The sequence below is a fragment of the Cervus elaphus genome, chromosome 5 (assembly GCF_910594005.1).
Source record: "Cervus elaphus chromosome 5, mCerEla1.1, whole genome shotgun sequence".
NCBI classification, from domain to species: domain Eukaryota; kingdom Metazoa; phylum Chordata; class Mammalia; order Artiodactyla; family Cervidae; genus Cervus; species Cervus elaphus.
This window is the reverse complement of record NC_057819.1, coordinates 87830842-87851008: the sequence shown is the minus strand read 5'-3', so window position 1 is coordinate 87851008 and position 20167 is coordinate 87830842. Positions and strand designations below refer to the sequence as shown.

The 20167-nt window shown below is 50.2% G+C and overlaps 1 protein-coding gene and 1 non-coding gene across 3 annotated transcripts; one reads left to right on the top strand and one right to left on the bottom strand.

Annotated features, from left to right (window-relative positions):
* Positions 1–5837: 5837 nt before the first annotated feature.
* RAD51D (RAD51 paralog D) lies at positions 5838–19889 on the bottom strand. 2 transcript variants are annotated; one of them, XM_043903043.1, is made up of 10 exons: positions 19600–19887; positions 19270–19331; positions 18963–19081; positions 14353–14434; positions 13962–14096; positions 13348–13443; positions 10809–10899; positions 10611–10681; positions 6885–7049; positions 5838–6720 (listed from the first exon to the last, which is right to left on the bottom strand). In XM_043903043.1, exons 1-10 carry the CDS (start codon positions 19679–19681, stop codon positions 6607–6609), a joined length of 1017 nt encoding a protein of 338 aa, XP_043758978.1. In that variant the 5' UTR covers positions 19682–19887; the 3' UTR covers positions 5838–6606. The 2 variants fall into 2 exon arrangements, with proteins under 2 accessions (XP_043758978.1, XP_043758979.1); XM_043903044.1 differs by lacking the exon at positions 6885–7049 and having other exon boundaries at positions 19600–19889.
* On the top strand, positions 8364–8490 carry LOC122695919. The gene has a single exon (XR_006341650.1).
* Positions 19890–20167: the final 278 nt, after the last annotated feature.

Below are 20167 nucleotides of genomic sequence, written 5' to 3'. Positions count from 1 at the left end.
TATATTCAGAAGTGCTCAGCAAACTATAAGGGGGCTTCCCTGGTGGCTCGGTGGTAAAGATTTATGCCTGCCAATGCAGGTTGGCGAGTTCCCTTCTTGGGTCTGTAAGATCCCCTGGAGAAGGAAATGGCAGCCCACTCCAGTATTCTTGCCTGGAGAATCCCTGGGCAGAGGAGCCTTGTGGGCTACAGTCCATAGGGTCACAGAAGACAACCGAGCGGTTGAGCATGCACACAGTAAACTATTAATACAAAGCACTAGAGTTGCATGGGGAATTGTTAGCCAGGGTGAACTAATTTTCTTATGCCTTAGGTTCCTATGGAGACCTCTCAGAGTTGTCCTGAACAATTTGTATTTTAACATAAGGAATGTCACAAGGAAAAGTAAAGTAAAAATAAATTTATACAGGCAGACTCTGTCACTTTACAAGTATTATTTCCAGTCTTCACAACCCAGCAAACTGAGTAGTATTATTCCCATTATTTTTTTTAATATTTATTTATTTGGCTATGACGAGTCTTAGTTGTGGCATGTAAGTTCTTAATTGCGCATCTTGTGGGATCTAGTCCCTTGACCAAGCATTGAACCCCAATTCCCTGCATTGGGAGTGAGGAGTCTTAGTCACTGGACCACCAGGGAAGTCCATATTCCCATGAAGGAAGATCTGCCTATTAAGAAATTTACCCAAACCACACAGTTAGGAAAAGGCCAAACTGGAATCTGAAACCAGGTCTTTCCACCACCAGAAACACATGGAAAGACTGGCCTGCCAGCGGCCTCCAGCACCTGAATTAACTGTGCCCATCTCTTTCCTCTCTATTTCGGTAACTTTCCTTGATGCACTGCCTTGTTCCCTCTGCTTCTCCCCAGGGCTTTATCTTCCCCCACAAAGGTATTTATTGTCTCCTCTTTTCCCTGCTCTGACTCCTTTTCTCTTTAGATGCCATCCTCTCTTATTTCTGAAAGGGCTTTGTGACCCGTGATTAAGACACATCCAAACTCTCCTTCTCTTGATGATGTTATCATAGAAAGTTAATAGGTCCAGAACAAGGATGGGGTGAGACCCAGAGATGTCTTTTTGTGAGCTTAGTTTTTAAGCTTAAGTGCACAGTTCCGAAAGGGAGTGCACTTAGCCACTGATGGGCCTGATAATTGGAGTCAGAATTCATGACATCCTGTGGAAATCACTTTTTCTGGGCCCTCTGGTCCATATTACAGCTAAATCATTGAAATGCTGCTAACTAATATGCGTGTCACTAAAGCAAGGAGGAGCTCAGAGCTGCATTTACCCACACACCTCCTTTCTCCACCTTTCATATTATCACCATCATTATTTTTCATCTTTATTGTGCCCTTCCACAGAGGCACTCCATAATGTACCCGTTGTGCAAGTAATCTGAAATCCTTTTCAGCAAGCAATAGTATTTAGTAGTAATAAAACACTAATTTGTCTACCAAGTGACATATTTATAGGAGCTGTTTACTTTGACGTATTTTTATTATTTCTACTCATTTGCTAAGTACTTTTCGATACATATTTATGAAGCACGTACATTTCCCCAAACAGCAGTGAAAAAATAAATCTTATTATTTCTTGTGTTAGTAGCAGAGTGGCTTGTAAGTCCTAGAGTCTTGATTTTTGTTACGTTTGGCAAGAACTGGAAGAATTAATGGTGATTGAGCACCTACTATGTGCCAGACTCTGCGGCAAGCACTTTACATAAATTATCTGTTTCATTTCCCTGAGACATTTATTTTACCAATGAGGAAAATGTAATTCCTCTGCAACATATATTTTATCAATAAGCTAGAGACATTACCTTGTCCAGGTAATTTAGCCAGGAAAAGTCCAGAAGGGTTTTGAGTCTAGATTTTCTCCTGACTCCAAAATCCCAATGGAGAAGGAAATGGCAGCCCACTCCAGGATTCTTGCCTGGACAATCCCATGGACAGAGGAGCCTGGTGGGCTGTAGTCCATGGGATCACAGGAGTCAGACACAACTTAGTGACTAAGCTATCAAAATCCCAAATTATCACTCCATTTCACCAGCCCCCTCTTAAATTCTCTGGACCAATAAGTTTTGTAAAATATAAACTATTGCTTTCTGAGAGAGGTGGTGTAGGTTATCCCAGAATGGAACACTAAAGTGACCAATAGACACAGGATGCTAACTCCAATTTTTCTACTGGAAATTATCCTCTGACTGAATTACTCCCTAAGAAATCAACAGTAGGGTGTTTGCCAAAACGAAGGGCTGATACAAGGGTTCGACTCAGGACTTCCCTGGCTGTCCAGTGGTTAAAAATCCACCTGCCAAAGCAGGGGACATGGGTTTGATCCCTAGTCCGGGAAGATCCCACATACCACGGGGCAACCAAACCCGTGTGCTACAACTACTAAGCCTACCGTCTAGAGCCCATGCGCCACGAGAGGCCACCACAGTGAGAAACCTGCACACAACTAGATACTAGTGCCTGCTCGTGGCGACTGGAGAACGCCCATATGCAGCAACGAAGACCCAATGCAGCCAAAAATTAAATAAATAAGAGTTTTCAGGGGACAGTGCAAATGTGGGACCCTTGTTCAAATAGCAATAAGAATTTCTGAATGGCAACAGAAAAGCATTTTTAAATTAATTTTTATTGGAGTAGAGTTGCTTTCCCTGGAGCAGGGCATGGCAACCCACTCCAGGATTCTTGCCTGGAGAATCCCATGGACAGAGGAGCCTGGAGGGCTACAGTCCACGGGGCCGCAAAGAGTCAGACACAACTGAAGCCACTCAGCACGCATGCATAGCTACTTTACAATGTGTTTCTACTGATAGTTTCTACTGCATAGCAAAGTGAAGAGCTATACATATACATATATCCTCTCCTTTGGGGATTTCCTTCCCACTGAGGTCACCACAGAGAATCAAGTAGAGTTCCCTCTGCTATACAGGAGGTTCTCATTAGTTATCTATTTTATACACAGTATCAATCGTGTTTATATGTCAACCCCAATCTCCCAATTCCTCCCACCCCCTTGTTCCCCCTTCAATATCCATACATCTATCTATGCTTGGCAAATATCACCTGTACCATTTTTCTAGATTCTAAACGTGTTAACATACAATATTTGTTTTTCTCTTTCTGATTTACTTCACTCCATATGACAGTCTCTAGGTCCATCCATGTCTCGGCAAATGGTCCAACCTTGTTCCCTTTTATGGCAGAGTACTAGCCCCTTGTGTCCATGCACCACGTCTTCTCCAGCCATTCCTGCTGATGGACAGCAGAGCTTTAAACTAAGCCCAGGGCTCTGTGCAGCCGCACTGGTCACACGACCACGAAGCCGGCCTTGTAGATAGAAGGAAGCAGTCTCCAGTTCCTCCCAGGTATCCCAAGCCTTTCAAGCAATAGGAAAGTGAGGGCCTATGATATGCCTGGGGAAGTATCTGGCATTTTACATAAGCTATATGTCCCTAAAGCAATTCTATGCAATAGGTATTATCTTCCCCCTTCCCCCAGTGGATGAAACTAAGGCTTAAAGAGGCGGATTGATCCAATGGCATACAGTAAGTGTCAGAGCTAAGACCAAGTTAGATGAGATGGAAATCTTGTTCCTTGACTTTGTATCCTTCTCAGCATATACCTACTGTCTTCCTGCAAACCCCCAGCTTATGTTGAGACTCTTACACCCAGAAACTAGGCAAGCAGGGAAGAGCTAGGATTCAAAAGCTACTCAAGGAGTGAAGTTTATGCCCAGGTGAAGTGCACTTGTTCAGCTCCGAGATGCACTGAATAAGAGGTGGACAGGACTTCCTTGGTGGTCCCGTGGTTACGACTCTGCTCTCCCAATGCAGGGGGCCTGGGTTTGATCCCTGGTCAGGGAACTAGATCCCACATGCCACGACTAAGACCCAGGGCTCGTTGTGAGGGGCAAGTCCTGTAGGAATGTCACGGGTAGTCTGGAGCAACAGTGAACGGTGCTCCTCCTCGTGGCCAGAGAGGCTGCCTGGGTGAGGCTGTGTGGCTGGAAAAAGTCCCCACCAAGGGCAGAGCTGTACCAATTGAAAACCAAAGGCAACGTGGACACAGAATCCTGGCTGAGGAATTGAGAGTCCTAGGTTCCAGCCCCTGTTCTGCCATGGGGACTGTCATTTCTGCTCTTGGACCTCACTTTCCTTCTCGGCTAAATGACAAGATGGGGCATATGGTCTTTATTTATTTGGCTGCCTCATGTCTTAGATGCAGCATGTGGATCTTTGTTGCGGTACAGGCTTCAGTGCCCTGCAGAATGTGGGATCTTAGTTCCTCGACCAGGGATCGAACCTGCGTCCCTTCCATTGGAAGACTGATTCTCAACCACCACACCACCAGGGAAATCCCAGGGCATATGATCTTTACGGGCCTCTCAAATCTACAATTCTGGGGTCCTGAGTCAGGGACAAGGCACCTGACACCACATAAAGGAAATATGGCAGATGTGCCCAGGGCAGAGATGGCAACCAGGCTCCACCTTGAACATCAATTTCCACTGACTGGTGGTGGCTGCCTGGAGTGTCACGTGGAGAAAAACTAAAATTGCAAAGGCCTCTGAGCTCAGCAAAAGAGAATGCTTGATTTATTGCTGATGCCTGCGTGGGTTCAAGATTCCCAAATGGTACAAGTGACAGGGATGTGCCATCCCCAGCTTAACATTTTGTTTCCTACTATAGCTGCAACTAGCTTCCCAGGTGGCGCTAGTCATAAAGAATCTGCTTGCTAATGCAGGAGATGTAAGAGACAGGAGTTCAGTCCTGGGGTCAGGAAGATCCCTTTGGAAATGGCAACCCACTCTAGTATTCTTGCCTTGAGAATCCCATGGACAGAGGAGCCTGGTGGGCTACAGTTCACAGGGTTGCAAACAATCGGACACGACTGAGGCGACTTAGCATGCATGCACAAGGCTGCCACTATGCACCCACTGCTCCTAGTAAGGAGGCTGCAGGTTCATTTCTCCCGAGAGCCTGTGGAAGCACCAGCGCCAGGGTTCCTCCAGTCTTGGCTCACCAAGCCTGTCCTCACTCAGGCAGATACCCTCGGGGGCTGGGTTGCCACTTGCAACCTTTTATCCCTCCTGTGCTCATCATCTGTAAATGTTATTATCTTCTGCCTCTAACTCTGACCCCCTTTCCTGCAGCCAAGACACAACTAATTAACTACACAACAGGCTCTCAAACCGAGAAAGGCTACCTTCCTTTAAAAACATGTGGTCAGTAAACAATCCTGATCATGTTCTGCCTTTGATTTCCCCTTCCCTGCTGTCTTCCCCTCCACCCAGCCGGGGCTCCAGCTCGCAGAGAGATGGTCACAGCACCCATAACAGACCAGGGCGGGGGCGGGGGGATTATTTCATACGCTGTGTTACAGCTGGCAGGAAGAGCGGGGTAATTACATTGCATCTTGGAGCCACCGGCAATGAATTTCTGCATAAAGGACTAGATTTGCTGTGTATTATTTACGCCAGCATCAATTTTCCCAGCTGGCTCTATTGACTGTGCAAATTCTCCCCTGTTTATGGGCAAGGCCATGGTTCAGCACCTTGGCTCACTCTCACAGGGGAGGGGCCCCCCAGGGCCCCACGCACATTAAACAGGCGGCTGGATTCACCGGGGCCAGGTCACGTCTTCCCCTCCTCTTAGGTTATATCCCTGGGACTGCAGTGAGCTCCCGGTCTCACCTGGTCACGGCGATGCATGCAGGTGTGTGAAACCAAATCGACAAGAGGGAAAGAGGAACAGGGGTTCTCTGGGGGGCCTCACTCGGGGAAACTGAAAAACCACCGTCTGGGGGAAAACAGATGGCTCTGCAGCTCAGTGAATTTCTTTTGTATTAATATGTTTTAAAGAGCAGGATCTAGATAAGGAAGAGTTTTGGCACTAGTGGTAAAGAATCTGCCCACCGACGCAAGAGATGCCAAGAGACACGGGTTCAATTTCTGGGTTGGGAAGATCCCCTGGAGGAGGAAATGACAACCCGCTCCAGTATTCTTGCCTGGAAAATTCCACGGACGGAGGAGCCTGGTGGGCTACAGTTCATGGGGTCGCAAAGAGTCAGACACGACTGAGCATATATACACATGGGTTGCATTTACCAAGATTACTTCACCCGGTAAGTCAAAGTCAGAGTTAAGGGGAAAGAAGCCCCATCTTACAGATGGAAAAACAGAGGCAAAGGAAAAAAAAAAGAAGGGAAACAAAGGCAAGCCGGAGGCCTCAAGCTCAGTCACTGTGTCAGGATGGAGGGTAGGACAGTGATGTGCAGGGTTTATCCATCCAGGCACCAGGGTGCCTCTTGAGAGATGCCCAAGTCCATGAACCCGGCTCCCGCTGGAAACACACATGGTAGATACAAGGGATGAAAACCTGGTACCAGCATGAATTTCTGGGTCCTTCCACAAGAGCATCCTCTCTTGCCAGTAGCGCTGTGTTTCTGGAGAGAGGAGCTGAGGGCTGAGATGGCTTCCAGATGAGACAGTGTCTCTAGCGCCCCAGGGGCTGCCGGCAGCGAGCAGCAGGCATTATTACTGTGCAGGTGAGTTGGGGGCCTTGCGGCCTGTCCCTTTCCCCATCAACAGCACCATCACGTGTGATCTCCCGGGAACACTGGGCTCTGCTCCCAATGTCCTTTGTGATCTCCCTGGAACGCTGGGGTCCCCCAGCTCCCTAAGTCCACTGTCTCCTGGCAACCTGTTGGCTGGAAGAAGACAGGAGGGAAGCGTCAGTGTTTGAGTTGAGCAGCCCACGTGGGTAGCTTCTTTGGCTGCAGGGTCTCAGCCTTCAGGAATTCACAGACATCTGCAGGCATGGAAGCCACCCTCAAGGGCCTGGATTCCTGGCTTTCCCCAGGGGCCGGCTCACCAGACGGGGGGATTTGGTCAGACACGCCACGCGCCAGCTGCCCAGAGCTCCTGAGCCTTGGGCGCTGTCCAGGAGAAGCCGGGTGCTGGGCACGAAGCTCCAGGAGCGTCCCAGGGCAGGTTTGAGCTGCCCGCTGTCCCTGTCTCGGGTCGTGTGATTGGTCACCTGCGGCAGAAGGAGTCAAAGGCTTATAGACCCATAATGCTGGGACATTTGCTCCTATGGCTTCATTTTACAGATGGGAAAGCTGAGGCCAGGTACAAGGAAACGACTTCCCCAAGGCTCCAAGACTTATCACCAGTCTGGAGTCAGAACCCTGGGCTCCTGACTTGCACAGAGCTCTTGCCACTTAACCATGATGCCGGGACTTCCCTGGTGGTCCGTGGTTAAGAATCTGCCTGCCAGTGCAGGGGACATGGGTTTGAGCCCTGGTCCAGGAAGATTTCACATGCCGCGGGGCAGCTAAGCCCATGCACCACAACTACTGAGTCTTTGCTCTAGAGCCCGTGAGCCAGAAATACTGAAGCCTGTGAACGCTAGAGCCTGTGCTCCGAAATAAGAGAAGCCACCGCAGTAAGACTGCACTGCGCCCGCTCGCCGCAACCAGAGCAAGTCTGCATGCAGCAATGAAGACCCAGCACAGCCAAAAATAAACAAATAATTAAAAATAGATAAATAAACCACAAGGCCCCACAATGGCTTGACTCCAACAAAAGGTAACGGGGCAAGTGTCTGAGGATAAGCAGGGCTGTCTGCTTAGGTCTACTACACTTCCCAGGTGGTACTAGTGGTAAAGAATCTGCCTGCAATGCAGGAGACCTAGGTTCGATTCCTGGGTCAAGAAGAACCCCTGGAGAAGGGAATGGCTACCCATTCCAGGATTCTGGCCTGGAGAATCTCATGGACAGAGGAGCCTGGTGGCTACAGTCCAAGGGGTCCCAAAGAACTGGACTCGACTGAGCGACTTTCACTTTTCACCCTCAACTCCAGCAGACGGGCATCCTGAGACCACGTCCACCCACCCCTTTGTGTCAGGGTGTGCATCTGTGTATAGAGGTAGGAGGGGTTTGCGAAGGCAGGGGGATCCTATTTCGGTCGGTCAGCTCTACCCTGCCCAGGCTAGTCTTACGTAAGGGACTTCAACCTCACCGTATCCTCTTGAGGTTTTCCCCTTGCCCCCCAACTCCCACCCGGGGGGGCAGAGGTGTGGCTTGTTCATAACTGAATCTCTGCTGCCTAAGCCAGAGCCTGGCACAGAGCAGGCGAGGATGGCCTTGGGATCCGTAAAAGAACAAAATAATAGGAAAACAGATCCTTTTACACTGCACAAAAAGCAGTGCCATATCTAGGCTATTTACAAATACATGTGTCCCTGACTCACTGACTGTACTTTTAGGAGTCTGAAGAAATATGAGATATATAAAGAGATTTAGATATAAGGATGTTCACTATGGTCTTATTTTAAATGGAGGAAAACTCTTGTCCTGCCCTATGCTTTTTCTGCTCCCCTGTACTCAGTTCTAAGAGGGGAGTCCAGCAGGACACATGGTAACCTCCCTGATCTCAGTTTAGGATGCCATTCTAAGAACAGGGCTGAGAGGATCATTTAACATAAATAAATAAAAACTGGGACTTCCCTGGTGGTTCAGTGGTTAAGAATCCATCTTGCAATGCAGGGGCATGGGTTCGATCCTTGATCTGGGAACTAAGATCCCACGTACCGCAGAGCAACTAAGCCTGTGTGCTGCAACGACTGAGCCTGCAACGCCACAACTAGAGAGCCCACGTGCAGCAAAGAAAGATGCTCCAGGATGCAACAAAGATCCCACGTGCTGCAACTACGCCCTGACACAGCCAAGTAAATATTTTAAAAATAAATAAAATAAATAGAGGAAAACTGCTAATGACCCATAAAGTCCCCAAATCAGGAAATAAGACTGTTATGGTATTCCAGGGACTGCAAACTACTGTCCACAGGCCAAATCTGGCCCCAGAAATGTTTCTGAAAATCAAGTTTTATTGGAACATAGCCATGCCCACTTGTTTAGGGATTGTCTATGGTTGCTCTCATGCAATATAGGCAGTTAAGCAGCTGTGACACAGACTATTTGACTGTAAAGCTCAAATATAGCCATCCCTCATTATCTGCAGGGGGATTGGTTCCAGGACCCTACGGATAGCAAAGCTGCGGATGCTCATCTCACATGAAAAGGTGTAGGGACTTCCCTGGTGGTCCAGCGGTTAAGAATCCACCTTCCAATGCAAGGGACACAGGTTCAATCCCTGGTCTGGGAACCAAGATCCCACGTGCCTCAGGGCAACTAAACCCCCTGTTGCAACTAAGACCTGATACAGCCAAAAGAAATCAATAAAATGGTGCAGTTTAGTTGGCCCTGCATATCCACAGGTTCCCTATTCGCCGGTTTAACTGTGGATTCGAGCAGTGGTTGGTTGAATCCACAGATGCAGAACCCATGGACAGGGAAGACCAACTGTATTTACTACCTGGTCCTTTAGAGAAAAAGTTGCCCCCTGTAACATGGTATTAAGCAAAATAACATGCAGCCTGATTTCCCTGGTGGTCCAGTGGGGTTTGATTCCTGCTCTGGAAAGATTCCGTATGATGCGGGGCAACTACTGAGCCTGTGCTCATGCGCCAGTGCTCCACAATAAGAGAAGCCACCGCAGTGAGCAGCCCCCACTAGCCGCAACCAGAGAAAGCCCACGCCCAGCAACAAAGACCCAGCGCAGCCCCCCACCCCCAAACATGTAGCTGCTAAAAATGGCATTCTTAAAGAATCTATTAAAAGATTCGAGAAATGGTGTCCTTTAAAAAAAAAAAACCATAAATTACAGTTTAGTTGGAAAGTTGATTAAAAGTATATGTATATAGGTAGAGAAAAAAGATTCAATGAAGGTATATAAAAAAAACACTTAATATGGTCTCTGTAGATGTGGAGATTGATTACAAACTGGACACTTATATTTAACTATTTTTTACCCTCTTCTATGAGAAGCGTGAAGACTTTCAAAAAATTACTGCATAAGCAGCGTTGGTGGTATAGTGGTGAGCATAGCTGCCTTCCAAAAAATTACTGCATAAGCAGAAAAAGTTACTCTAAAAGCAAAAAAGATCCCAAATCACCTTTGGACATTTTGGACATTTGGACAGAAACCAAATCACCTTTCCGGGGTGACTGAAATATTCTGTATCTTGATCTCCTCAGATACCACGGTGTCAAACCTCAAACAAAGAGAAGTTACTGTGTGAATTACACCTCAATAAACCTGACTTAAAAGAAAGTAAAAAGAAAAACAAGACTGTCCCTGGACTTCCCTGGTGGTTCAGTGGCTAAGACTGTGCACTCCCAATGCAGGGGGCTCGGGCTCGATCCCTGCTTGCGGAACTAGATCCAGCATACTGCAACTAAAGATTCCACACGCTGCCACTAAGTCCCAGCACAGCCAAATAATTAATTTTTTTTAAGTGTTAAAGATAACATTGCCTGATCCCCTGGCTGTTTACGTGTCTGATCCCTTCACAGTCTGGCACTCGAGATGACCCACAGAAGTTGGGCTATGACCCTTTCCCAAAGGGTCACTCTGGGGGTTCAGAAGCTGCTGTTTTAAAGAAATAAAGAGCACCTAGAAAGAACACCTCCCCACTTGGTGAAGTCCAGGGAGCAGAGAGAAGGCAAGCACGGCTGGCCAAGCCCACTTCCTCACCAGCACTGCCACACTGAGGTCCCGGGCCAGGGTTTTCAGCTCTCGGGCCAGCTGCATCATCAAGGCCAAGCCTGGAGGAGAAAGAGCAAAGAGGGTGGGCAGCGGGGCATCGGGGACCAGGCTGGCCGAAGACGGGACACTCCAGAGCCGGCAGGCAAGATCACGACCCTCCACCCTGCGCTCTGCCACACCACTCACCTTCCCTCTGCTGACCTCCCAGAAGTGGGGCGACCACCGCAGCGACGGAGTCCACAACCACCACCTTCAGAGTCCCGGAAGAACTGCGGACCTGGCGGGTGATGGGAAGCAGGTGCCACCAACCAGTTGGCCTCCAGGTGGGCGCCCGTTACCAGACAAACCTGCTCCTCTATCAGAAACTGGTAGGAAATACCCTCTCCCACCCCAAATACAGCTGCCCCTCAATGATGGAGCTCAAGCAATGCCTTCTCCCCCCACCCTCGTGTGTATGTATAACAGATTATACTGAAGACTTGGGCTTCCCTGGTGGCCCAGCTGGTAAAGAATCTGCCTGCAATGCAGGAGACCTGGGTTTGATCCCTGGGTTGTGAAGATCCCCTGGAGGAGGGCATGGCAACCCACTCCAGTATTCTGGCCTGGAGAATTCCCCCGACTGTATAGTCCATGGGGTTGCAAAGAGTCGGACACGACTGAGCGACTTGCACTTTCACTTTCACTGAAGACTTGGATGGACAGAGAACGTTTAAATCACAGGATATCAGATACTCTAAAATAATTAAATTTGAGAAATCCGTGCTCAGATCCTATGGTCCCCGATCAGAAGATTTTTTCTTTCTTTTCTGTTTTTTAAAAAGATTTTTTTGATGTGAACCATTTTTAAACTTTTTATGGAGTTTCTTACAATACTGCTTCTGTTTTATGTTTTAGTTTTTTTGGCCCCGAGGCATTGAGATATTAGCTCCTTGACCAGGGATCGAACCTGCACTCCCTGCATTGGAAGGCGAAGTCGTAACCACTGGACCACCAGGGGAGTCCCAGATGTCACTCTTTTGATTAGGCTTCAGTATATGTCAAACAGAACGCACTGCCAGCCCATGGTCACATTGTCACACAGGACAACCTGTTGCATTCCGCTCTCACAGGTGTGCTGTCTTGCAGAAGCAAGCAGCCTTGCTGTGAACTGCCGATGGAAAGCACATGGCAGGAATAGTGGGCAGCTTTGAGGACTTGAAGATGGCCTCAGCCAACAACCAGCTGCCAGCAAGAAGCTGAAACCTCTAGGAAATGAATTCTGACAACAATCTGAATGAACTTCTAAGTGGTTCTTCCCCAGCTGAGCCTACAGATAAGAGTACAGCCCACCTACTACCTTCATCACAACCTAATGAGACCCTAAGCAGAGGACCAGGCCAAGCTGTGCCCAGACTTCTGACCTACAGAAATTGAGATAATAAATACATGTTGTTTTAAGTCATAGTTTGCAGTAACTTGCTATGCAATAATAGAATGCATATCATCTAACAGTGCTACAGTAAAAAAAAAAAAAAAAAAAGTCTTTTGACCTGGGAGTTGAGAGGTTTGGGTTATAAGCTTTGCTCTTAATGTTAAAAAAAAAAAAAAGGTTTTTTGGCCATGAGGTATGTGGGATCTTAGTTCTCCAACCTGGGATCAAACTCATGCCCCTTGCAATGGAAGTGCAGCGTCTTAACCACTGGACCACCAGGGAAGTCCCTAAGCTTTGTTCTTATCCAAAATATGCGGTGACTGTGGGCAACTCACTGAATGTCTCTGGCCCTCACTTTGCTCAGTTCCAACAAGAGAGTCGGATTAGGTCAGGACTACTTCATGTCCCAACACATGGGGAGGCATAACCTGCTATGATTCCTATGCCAAGTATTTGTTCAACCATTATATTGTCTAAAGTTTGTTAAAAAGATTTATGTTACATACAACACTAGTAACATGATATGCTTTGGGGTGAGACAAAAAGTTTAAGATAAATTAAACTAGTCTAAGGTTTCTCCCAAATGTAAAGGTATATAAATCATGCACCATATCCTATCCAAACACCTATCAGGTAGGATACCAATGCAAATTCCATTCCTAACCTCTCTCTCTTGTCAACAGGACTCTGAATGTGTTCAAGCACTGGGCAGAAAATCTCCTGACATCAGGGAAGGTGGGCCCAACCTCTGGTCTAGGACATAAAAACACAACTCAATTTTTGCCAGTTAGATGTAAAGGGAACTGGGACGTGTAATGGTGGGTTCCAGAGAAAGAGGTACAGAAAAGAGGCCTCTATCACTGCCCTGGATATGGATGTGTGAAGACATGATGCTCGGAGCCATGGCAGCCACTCTGCAATCATGAGGGGAAAGAGCCAGAGAATCAGGCACACCAACCTAGAGCCCTGATTTTATGGGTGTACCAACCTCCAGACTCATGTGAGATAATTACATGTCTTCAAGGTTCAAGTGTCTGTCAGACAGACTCTATTATTTGCAGCTGAATGGACCCAGTTGGAATGCAGAGATGAACAGGACTGATCCTTGCACTCAAGAAAGGGGCTTACCCTTTAGTGGGGAAGATGGGCATGTGAACAAGGAGGCAGAGAATTGAGGAGGGAAAGGACTGAGCACCCAGAAATCCCATCCTGGGAATGGCAGGCACAGCTAGAGTCACCCGATTGCACACCTGCCCACACGCAGACAGCATGGGTGAGCTGCGGGGAGCAGGGAGGGCAGAAGATCAGGCTCACCTGCTGGGACACAGCGCCTCGCAGGTCCTGCAGCACGTCCAGCATCTGGAAGATGTCAAACGCACGCACCACCTGGATCCTCTGGAGAGCTCCTGCCTGAAGGGGCAGGAGAGAGAAGGGAGGGCCTTGGAGAAGAGGAGCCGGGGGTCACAAGAGAGGAAGAGGAATTCTGTGGTTGAGAGAGAAGAGGCACTTAAGACACAAGGACTCAGGTAGAGATGGCGATGGGCTTTGTCTGATGGGCCGGTTCTCAGCATGCTGGCTGCCTGGGTGCTAAGCTGCAAAGCCAAGTCAGAGCTCTGTGGGAAGGAGTGGCAGTGATCGGCGTGTCTGCCCTGGGCAAGATACGGGGGAGAAACACAGAGGCTGGATGTGTGTCTGCCCTGAATGAGGGGATGCCAGGGGCTGGGTTTCTAGGAAGGATCCTTGCGGGTAGCATCCAACTGGGATGATGTCATAAAGGGGAGGCTTTACAATACAGGAAGCATTGGCTGAACGGCAAGTTTCAAAACCAGAAATGACTAGTCACCCAAATGTTCCAAATTCTTGCCATGTTAGATAATGGAGTCTTATGGTGTCAGAACCTCAAAAGAACCCAACCTTCCTGCCTTTACCTGCTCCTCCTCATCCGGGGTCCTAGCCTGAAGCAGCTGGAGGATGCGGGAGGCTGTGAGCCCTCCATTGGAATCAATGTAGAGGACGTTCTGCTGCAGGCCATAGGCCACGTTTGCTGCCACACAAAGACATACCTGAGTAGAGACAGGCCATTGGGTGAACCTGAGCCCTCAAGAAGGGCCCAGAATGGGAACCCCCCCGCCACCAAATCTCATCCAGATCCCAGAGGCGTGAATGGGCCCCAAGACGCAAGTTCAAGTCCCGCTCCTCACCAACCAGCTTCTCTCTTCCAAGCTCTGAAATCACAGGATGCTGGCAGAAGCTTCCCCAGAGATCCAGGACTATGCATCCCCCTCCCCCAGCCCTCCTGGCTGCTGGCCGCAGGTGTACCTGAGTTTTGCCGCTACCCGGGGCGCCTACAATTTCAGTCACTTCTCCAGTGTAGAGACCAGCATCTAGCAGTTTGTCCAGGCTGATGGCAGAAGAGGAGGGCAGAGCATCAACCGAAGGGCTTGGAGGGGAGGGAGGAGAGGAGGGGAGGAGGAATAGCAAGACATTCCTTCCAAGCACTGTTCTGTCCAGAGACCTTCTGACATCTCTGGCCAGGAGGCTTCTCCTTGTGGAGTCTCCTTTGGGGAAAGCCGGCACGGCCGAGTGTTCCCCCTCTGGCCCCTCATCCTTTCACTCTCGCCTTAAAGACCACCTCTGGGTAATCACTCCTCTGCGGAGGTCTCTTCGCTGCCCCATTCAATGGTTCTCCTCTCAATCTCCATCACAGCCCCTGCTGGGTTTCCTCAATAGCACGGCCCATAATTTGTCATGTTTTAAAACTCTGAAATAATTATAGATTCACAGGAAGTTGCAAAAACAAACAACGTGTAGTGAGGTCCCGTGTACCCTTCAGCTGGTTTCCACTAAGGTAGCATCTTTTACGCTAAGATGTATTGTACTACATCTTAGTGCAACATCGAAAAACAACACCGGTGCGGTCCAGAGCTGCACCTGCTTTCCTTCCACGTGTCTTCACATGTACAGTTCTGTCGTTTCATCCCACATGTGGGTTTATGGAACCACTGCAATCAAGACAGAGCATTTCCATAGCCGCAGGGCTCCCTGGGCCACCCTTTTATAACCACACCCCCACCCATTCACCCCTAAATCCCTAGCCAGCCCCTGGCAACTGCTTAATCTGTTCTCCATTATTATCATGTTATTTCAAAAATGTTGACTTCCCTGGTGGTCTAGGGGTTAAGACTCTGCGCTCCCAATGCAGGGGGCACAGGTTCCGTACCTGGTCAGGGAACTAAGATCTCACATGGCGTGGCGGGAAAACAAAGAATTTCTAAAGAGACCCAAGCATGAATATTTCTTAAGCTTCCCAAATGATTCTAATGAGCAGCCTGGGCTAAACCACAGGTCTGGACTCTACAGTCAAGAATCAATCACATTCCTGGCCATGAGGATCTCCATAAGGAATTCCCAAATCCACCTTGACATGGATAGACCCCACCACCACCTGCCTTGTGGAACAGAAGTACAACTGAGCCTAACCTCCTGTTTTGAACACAAGTGCTGTCTGGAATTTATCCTTCACCTTCCCCCCCGACTGGCTTTCATTCATTCTTTCAGTCACTCACTCAAACATCGTCTGACTGTCTCACATTTCCTAAAGGCCTTTTTCTAAAACAAGGGGGAGGCAGAGATGAACAAGACACAGTTCTGGCCTTCAAGGAACCACCTATCTCCCCCAGTCAATACAGCTGCTTCCGAGGCTTGCTGCCTGCTCTCCCACTTGTAAGATGCCCCCAGCACTACAGGCAGTGAGAAGATCTACAGCAGAGGGACATCCCTGGCAGTCCAGGGGTTAAGACTCCTTGCTTCCAAGGCAGGAGGCTCAGGTTCAGCCCCTGGTTGGGGAACTAAGATCCCACATGATAAATGGCATGTCCAAAAAAAAAAAAAAGAAGCCCAATAAAAAAACAGAGAAACCTGCTTCATTTGGGTTAACCAGCATTTTGTGAGCTGTTGACTACAGAACTCCCCTCCCCTCCCATGTCAGAGTAATACCCATCAGGTGTCCAAAGACCACTGTGACAAAGGCTAGAAACCTAGAGGTCATCTTTGATTTGCCACTTTTGTATCCCCCCAGCAGGAAGGCTTACAGCGTTTCTTCAATATGCCTCCTGCTGTCACCTGCCCCAGATCTGCTCACAACACCCTCCCCTGCTGTATCCTCCTGGGCCTCTCCTGCCAGCCTCCCCTGCCCCATCCACCCCGCCCACCTCCACCGTGCCTGTAACTCTACTTTCATGACATAGCCTCCTGCCTGGAGGGAGCAACAGGGCAGATGCCTTAGAGCTGAGTTCTTAGGCTTAGCAGTGTGACAGGTGTGACCTCAAGGGCCTGGTCTGCCACTTACTCACTGCGGGATCTTTTTTTTTTCCCCTTTGGCTGTGCCACCGGGCTTGTGGGATCTTAGTTTCCAAAAAGTGAAGTCGTAAAGTGAAGTCGCTCAGTCGTGTCCGACTCTTGGCGACCCCATGGATTGTAGCCTACCAGGCTCCTCCGTCCATGGGATTTTCCAGGCAAGAGTACTGGAGTGGGTTGCCATTTCCTTCTCCAGGGGATCTTCCTGACCTAGGGATCAAACCCAGGTCTCCCGAATCATAGGCAGATGCTTTACCGTCTGAGCCACCAGGGAAGTCACCTTAGTTTCCGAACCAGGGATCAAACTGCAGTGGAAGCACAGGAGTCGTAACCACGGGACCACCTGGGAAATCCCTAGCTGGGGGATCTTGAGCAAGTCTCTTAACCTGAGTCCCAGTTTCCTTATCTACAGGATGATGGCTTTCATTTCTTTTTAAAGAATTTTTGATGTGAATGAGCCATTTTTAAAGCCTCTACTGAATTTGCTACAATATTGCTTCTGCTTTATGTTTTGGTTTCTTGGCCGCAAGGCATGTGGGGTCTTAGCTGCCCGACCAGGGATCAAACCTGCACCCCCTGCATTGGAAGGTGCAGTCTTAACCACTGGACCGCCAGCGAGGTCCCAGGGTGGTGATTTTCATAGGCACAGGCTCACTGTAGTTGTGAAAGTGTTAGTCGCTCAGTTGTGTCTGCCTCTTTGTGACCCCATGGACTGCAGCCCACCAGGCTCCGCTGTCCATGGGATTCTCCAGGCAAAAATACTGGAGTAGGTTGCCATTTTCTTCTCCAGGGGCTCTTCCTGACCCAGGGATCGAACCCTGCAAGAGACACTGTGTCTCTTGCACTGCAGGCAGATTCTTTATCCACCGAGCCATCGGGGAAGTAGATGTGAAGATAAATAATGTACCTAGAGTAACAGTGCCTGCTTCCTGATGAGCACTCCGAGAAGGCCCATCCATTCCTCACTGCACAGAGCGGTCCTGAACCTCTCTGATCTCCTCTGTAGTGACCCATGGTGGCTGCCATCCTGCCAGTTTACCACCTGACCGCTCTCTCTGTATTTTATAAACTCTGGTTTTATAAACTCCCAAAGGCCAAGCCTGCTTCCTTTTAATTACCCACTCCTTAGCTGCTTGCAGGCATGCTCACACCTCTCTCGTGTCCACCTGCTCTTCTCCACCCAGTGGACCCCAGCCTCCTTAAGGGCAGGGGCCTCACCCATACCCATACCATCTGCACATCTCTGGTACCCATGCTTAACACTGGCTAGTGCCTGATGAATGACAGACCTGAACCCTCAACCCAGGGAAAGCAAGCACTGTGTTATGTGAACCCTGCCAAGAGAACGTGTTATGGAAACAGCGAGGGCCAAACCGATCCAAAGACCTTTGTGGTGGCAGAGTTCTTTATCAAATTCCACACAAGCAGGCCAGGGAAGAGGTCAGACTCCCTTGGCCAGAAGCCGCCTGTTTTCTTCCAACTCTTTCTCTCTCCAAACATGGCAGAAGGAAACTACTCTCACCCCTTCCTGCTACAGTCTACGAGGAATGAACCAAGTTCAGGAATAAGTACCCCAGGGCTGGAGCCCCACCACTGCCCCTAGCTCCTCCTGTGCTAAACTCAAGTGGGGTTAATAATCACGAACTCACAGGGTCACGAAGAGATCATACAATCTATTGTATAGCCTTGTTGTTGTTGTTCGGTTGCCCAGTTGTGTCTGACTCTTTGCGGCCCAGTGGACTGCAGCATGCCAGGCCTTCCTGTCCTTCATTGTCTCCGGAAGTTTGCCCAAGTTCATGTTCATTGCATCAGTGATGTCATCTAACCATCTCATCCTCTGATGCCCTCTTTTCCTTCTGCCTTCAATCTTTCCCAGAATCAGGGGGTTTGCATCAGATGACCAAAATACTGGAATTTCAGCTTCAGCATCGGTCCTTCCAACAAATATTCAGGGTTGATTTCCCTTAAGATTGACTGGTTCGATCTCCTTGCTGTCCAAGGGACTCTCAGAAGTCTTCTCCAGCACCAGAGTTTGAAGGCAGCAATTCTTCACTGCTCCATTGTATAACCTACTACGCTGTCAATGGCTGGTACTTAACCTAGTCCTGCCACACTCTCTTGCCCCATCCATCCTTAAATGGATGGGGAGGTAGGGCCAGAGAAGAGCTGCCCTGATTTGCTGAATAATAATGAAATACTGACATCTTGTGTTTCAGTGGTTCTCAACCAGCTGCAATTTTGCCCCCAACCCACCCAGAGGTCACAGCTGGAAACATTTTTGACTATCAGACAAGGGGAGAAGGGAGGTGCTACTGGAACCTAGCAGGCAGAGGCCAGGGAAGCTGTCAAACAACCTACTCTACACGCAGGACAGGTCCCCCCCCCAATAATTCTGCATCCCCAAAAGTTAGGAGTTACGAGAAACCTTATAAGGTAAGAGCAGTCAGAAGTCCTGACTGTCCTCAGCACTGCCTGAAAGAGCCTGCTGGCTCCAGACTCCAGCATCCAAAGCCCAGCTAGAGGCAGTCAGGTCGCCCTGCCTCTGACCTGGTCCCGCACGTACACACACAAACCTTCCAACGCCGGTGGACAGGATGGCCGTGGAGGTCTTCAGTTCCTCGTAGAGATCAGCGCCATTGAAGGGGAAAGCCGAGAACTGAGCCAACAGCACCCGTCTCAGGGCGACCAGGGCCTGCGGAAGGGGCGGGGCGGCTCAGGATCCGGGCTGCAGCAGCCCAAAAGTATTCGGCAACGATACGTCAAAAGAGCGGGCCTCCCGGGGTCTCAGACCCCCGCAGCTATCAATCTTCAGGAACCCCTCTGCTCGGGGATGGGCATTTAGAGACACCCAGGTGTGGAGCGTGGAGACGGTCAGCTCACCTTGTAAGACAGGCCACATTTCTGGGCGACCTCCTCCAGGTCTGCAGAAACCAGGTCCACCACTGAAAACGAAACACGTGGGGCTGGTGGGCAGGGAGGGAGACCCGGGACGTCCCGCACTTGACTTTCCCGCGCCCGCGCGGACTGGCGGAGCCGTGGGACCCGGCGCGGGGCCGGGCACACTGTGGGGGGCGTTCTACCCTCCCAGGGGCGTGGCTCGCCCACGCCCACGTTTCCGGGCTCCCCGGGGGCGCAGGAGGGAGGGGAAGGGCCCCCCCGGGTGTGCCGGGGCCAGCCGTGTGGCCCGCACTGGCGCGCGCCCGCGGTCACCTGTCTTGATCCCGCGGCTCCGCAAGATCTGGACCATGTCCTGGGTGAGGCCCGGGCACAGTCCCGCCCGGAGCACGCCCATGTTCCCTGGGGGCCTGGGGCCGCTGGTCCTGGGGGCACCCGCGGAGCTCTCTCCAGTCGCCTCCCCGTCCCCCCGCCCCCCGGCGCCCCTTTCCGGACGGGCGAGGAATGCAGGAGGCAGCGACCGCGCGGAGAAGGCGGGCCCTTCGGGAGCTCGGACGCCCAGGGCCAGCCCGCCCCAGCCGCGCCGCCGCTTCCGGCTTCCAGGCGCCAGGACCCGGCCTGCGGCGCCACCTGCCGGCTGCAGCGCGGACGCGCGGGCCGGGAGGTCGTGGCGGAGACGGTGCGGGCGGCACGGAGCTGGGCTCCAAGCGCGGAGGTCACCGCGTCCGGCTCGGCGGCTCAGCGCCCGCGTGCGCCTCCGCCTTCTCCCGGGCCACGCCCCCCCAGTGCAGCTTTCGGTTCTGAACGCTGAGCCAGAACGTTCGATCGGATCGACCATCCCTACGCCCAGGGACCTACCTGTTAGCGAAGGAAGGCAGTAAAG

What these genes read in the sequence shown, in the direction of transcription:
- RAD51D (XM_043903043.1), bottom strand. Translation starts at nt 19,681, where the DNA reads ATGGGCGTGCTCCGGGCGGGACTGTGCCCGGGCCTCACCCAGGACATG. An exon ending in CTGTCCACCGGCGTTGGAAG is followed by an intron (nt 14,435 to 18,962) that starts GTTTGTGTGTGT and finishes TTCTGCCATCAG; the next exon opens with CCTGGACAAACTGCTAGATG. An exon ending in CCCCGGATGAGGAGGAGCAG is followed by an intron (nt 13,444 to 13,961) that starts GTAAAGGCAGGA and finishes CTGCCCCTTCAG; the next exon opens with GCAGGAGCTCTCCAGAGGAT.